Here is a 3734-nt window from a genome sequence, read left to right as displayed (position 1 = left end):
ACTATTTGCAGGACAAACACCAAAACCTACTAGAAATAGGGTAGAAATTGACCACACCGCTTCAACCCCATTATCTAAGCTCTATAACAACTCCATTATGGTATCCTTTGGGGGTAGATGTTGGATACCCTATGGTTTGAAGGATGCATTGTGGATCAACAACTAGGGTCATAAATTTGAACAACCCGGTGTTACCAACCGCTGATGTAAGTGGGATTAGTTGATCGATCTATTCTTCAGTAGTTGTCGTCGCTTAGAAGAGAAGCAAATGGGTAGTTGGTTGTGTGTGTTTGTCTCTGAGAGAGAGAGAGAGAGAGAGAGAGAGAGAGAGAGGGTATTGGGTCGAGTTTGGAAATGGTGATTATCAACTGTAATCCATTGGTTCACACAGCTCTTTAGCTTGTTCGCCTCGGATGGTCGCTGTGTCCGAACAAGTGATATGGCACTATCTCTTCTCGTTCTCCTCCTTCTGTCTCCACTGTCTTGTGTCTGGGTGGACGTAGGTTATTGTAGAGTGCCTTTAGCTTCCAATTCCAATGATACAGCAGACGTTTTTCTGTCTCCTTCTTCTTCTACTTCTTCTTCTTCGGATTCAGCTACCAACAGCGGGCCTTATTTCTCTTCGAATTCTCCCCCCTCTGATATTCGCAAGCAGGATGCGGCAAGCCATAGCTCGAATAATCCGTCGATGGCTATCATCATCGTGGTTCTTCTCGGAGCCTTCTTCTTCATGGGTTTCTTCTCTGCGTATGTACGCCGCTGCAACAACGTGGCGACGATGAACGGCGACGACAGATCCGGCACTGCAACACCGCGTGAGGCCAATATAATTCACAGCAGAAGCAGCAATGGGGGCGGCCTGCTTGGATCAACGAGCCGGCAATTGCTGGCCAGCATAGCGGGCCGGCGGATAAGCACCAGTACTGGAGCGCCGCCATTGCAGATGCAAGGTCTGGATCATAATTTGCTGCTGGTGCAGGGCCTCCCGTGTGTGCAGTTCTCGGGGGCCGGCGTGAAAGCTGAATCTGCAGGGATGACGATGGAGGATCATCTGCAGACGAGCACGTCGACGGCCATGATGATGATGATGATGAAGGAATGCGTGGTGTGCCTCAGTGAATTCGAAGACGGGGAACTCCTGCGGCACCTTCCTGGCTGCGGCCACGTCTTCCACTGCGCCTGCGTCGACACGTGGCTCTCCTCCCACAGGACTTGCCCCGTCTGCAGAGCCACCATCATCATCCCTGCCGGACCCGCTGGCCTCCACGTGGGTCCCGCCAAACCCTCCCACGTGTCCAGCCAATATGGCACGAGTACTTATGCAGAACAACCTGCCACTAATCTGATCTTGCCACCTAGCGACGGGCTCACAACCATCCCAATGGACAGTCTGAGTCAATAACGCACAGGAAAGGAGCTTCATTAAGGTAACTTATCAGCAAGAGGGTTTCAAGTTACGTTCTTCTCATTAATGGTGTGCAATTGTAGCTACGCTTTTGTAGGTGCAACTTCGAACACCAAAGCGTTGCTAAAAGGTTCAAATAGCCCTTGAACTTGCAATGAGAGTGCAGCCACACGTTTGGTCTCTACTTGCATTCAAAAGTAAAGGTTATATATTTAGTTAGTAAGAGAGAAAAAAGACATGTCACACCTAACAAACTTTACTTCTTTGTCATGTAGAAGATCTCGCAAGTTTGCACATGAACCCACTTTGATGTAGAGGGCATGACATAGTGTGACATGATCTTTATTAAGATCTAACCACCTCTCTCATTAAAAACTATACCAAATAGTTTTTGTGTCGTTATAATTACCCCTTGTGTATTCCCAAATGATCAACCTTTGTATTGATTTACATGGAAAGAGCTCCCATATAATGCTTCAAAGGATTGAGTTGTTATGATTAAGATAAAATGTCCTTGGCCAAGACCTTCTTTTACACAATACCACAAATGGTTTTTTGCAAAATAGCCTCTAAACCACACATGCATAAGGCCTTAATGCACGACCTTTTGCTTTCTAAACTCAATCCCAATAATATGTTGGTTCAATTGCATACATATGGCCTTATCACTTAGTATTAGCTTTGACAACCATTATTGGAAGCTTTATGCATTTGCATAATATACAAATACATAGCATGTCAAATTAATAGACTCAAACCTATGCATTAGTACTACTAAAGAATTATTAACTTGCGGATGACACAAAGCACTCAATTAGACAAAAACAAGAAGAAAGCACAACATAAGAATGGTACAATCTCCCCTTAAGCATGAGTGGTCCGCACTCTTTGCCGGATGGTTGCTTTTCTAAAATATATTCTATCATGTAAGTTAACTAATTGAGAGAGGAAAAAGGGTATATACATAGGGTCTTCAATTAAAATGGCGTTTTCCATATTAAAAGATACTAAAAGTACCTTACTTTTGTATACAACGGGTTTCTAGAATTGAATATGAGTGATATGGATATACTCTAAGAATGGTTATATTGATGTATTAATTGTTCTCCAAATGCATGGGCCAAGAATAAAGTTTGATTTTCTCTATGTGTGTGATCACTCATTCTCAGAGAAGGGGTTTCTTTATTTGAACATAAGCGACAATATATTGTTTAAGGATGCATGCATTTATATATTCCCAACGGTTCACTAACGGCATGTTTGCCACTTGGCATATTGGAGGAATCTTAAAAAAGAGAAAAAACATGGGAGATGTTGAGAGAAGAGACAAAAACATAGCATGAAGAGAGAAAAGACCTACAATAGCAAGTGATTGAAGCTTGTGTGGTTTCAAAGCTTGATGGCGGTGTGCTAAAGAATGGAGTCATTAAGATGAAATCTGTTTTGCTATAATTCCTTTGTTCTTTGATTACAACAACAAGGTTTTGCTTTCAACTTCGCTTTCCCTTTCTCCTACTGTAGGAAGCATGATGATTGCAATTTTTTATTGGAGGTGGTGTTGTGGACGAGAGAGACAATATGAGAGTTGTTTCACTTTGTATTGTTGGTGATGGTGTATGTTATGCATCAGAGGTTTCTCATCAAATAGAGAAGGGAAATAAGAGTTTTGGCGATTGAAGGATTGATATGATACAAAGATTATGTAGTGTTGTCAAAGGTTGAATATATGACTTGGATTAATGGAAATTTTGAAGGATTTACAATAGCAAAAGTAATAAAATTGCAGAATTCTTTGGGAATGGAAAGATTTTCTCACATGGTTATGTTTCATGCTCATATAATCTGAAGTTTTGCAACTCCTAAAGTTTTGTAGGTCCTGAAAGATTTGTAGTATTCTATTAGAGAAGAGTATACTAAAACAAATGCTTTTCCACATTGGTATAGAGATCTTGAATAAGGCAATTTACCATAGTCCTACAATCACTGCAGCTATGTTCACCACTTCGTAGCAAGTTCTGAAGCTTGGTAGTGCTTATCTAGGAAGAGTATACTGAAATGTATGTGTTTTTATATTGAATACATATTTGAAATAGAAAGACATAATTTTGCTGCTCGTAATCCTACATTTTTTGTAGTGATACCTCTGTAGACCCTACAGTGACAGTACATATAGTCAATCTTGAATCTTTGTATTATTTTATCAAGGAAAAATATGTTGACATATATGCTTTTTTATGCTACAATACATATATGCTTTTTTATGCTAGAATACATATATGCTAGCATATATGTTTTTTAATGCTAGAATACATATATAGAACTAAAAGAG

At 40.7% G+C, this 3734-nt stretch overlaps 1 protein-coding gene across 2 annotated transcripts; it reads left to right on the top strand.

Annotated features, from left to right (window-relative positions):
* Positions 1-285: 285 nt before the first annotated feature.
* On the top strand, positions 286-2945 carry LOC148040169 (uncharacterized). 2 transcript variants are annotated; one of them, XM_087697231.1, is made up of 2 exons: positions 286-1427; positions 2927-2945. In XM_087697231.1, exon 1 carries the CDS (start codon positions 440-442, stop codon positions 1400-1402), a length of 963 nt encoding a protein of 320 aa, XP_087553357.1. In that variant the 5' UTR covers positions 286-439; the 3' UTR covers positions 1403-1427; positions 2927-2945. The 2 variants fall into 2 exon arrangements, with proteins under 2 accessions (XP_087553357.1, XP_087553347.1); XM_087697221.1 differs by lacking the exon at positions 2927-2945 and adding an exon at positions 1503-1945.
* The last annotated feature ends 789 nt before the right edge of the window (positions 2946-3734 follow it).

The sequence above is a fragment of the Lygodium microphyllum genome, chromosome 2 (genome assembly GCF_053477565.2).
Source record: "Lygodium microphyllum isolate KBCC chromosome 2, Lygodium_microphyllum_v1.1.10, whole genome shotgun sequence".
NCBI lineage: Eukaryota > Viridiplantae > Streptophyta > Polypodiopsida > Schizaeales > Lygodiaceae > Lygodium > Lygodium microphyllum.
The sequence above is the reverse complement of the archived record's forward strand: the minus strand, read 5'-3'. Positions and strand labels throughout refer to the sequence as shown.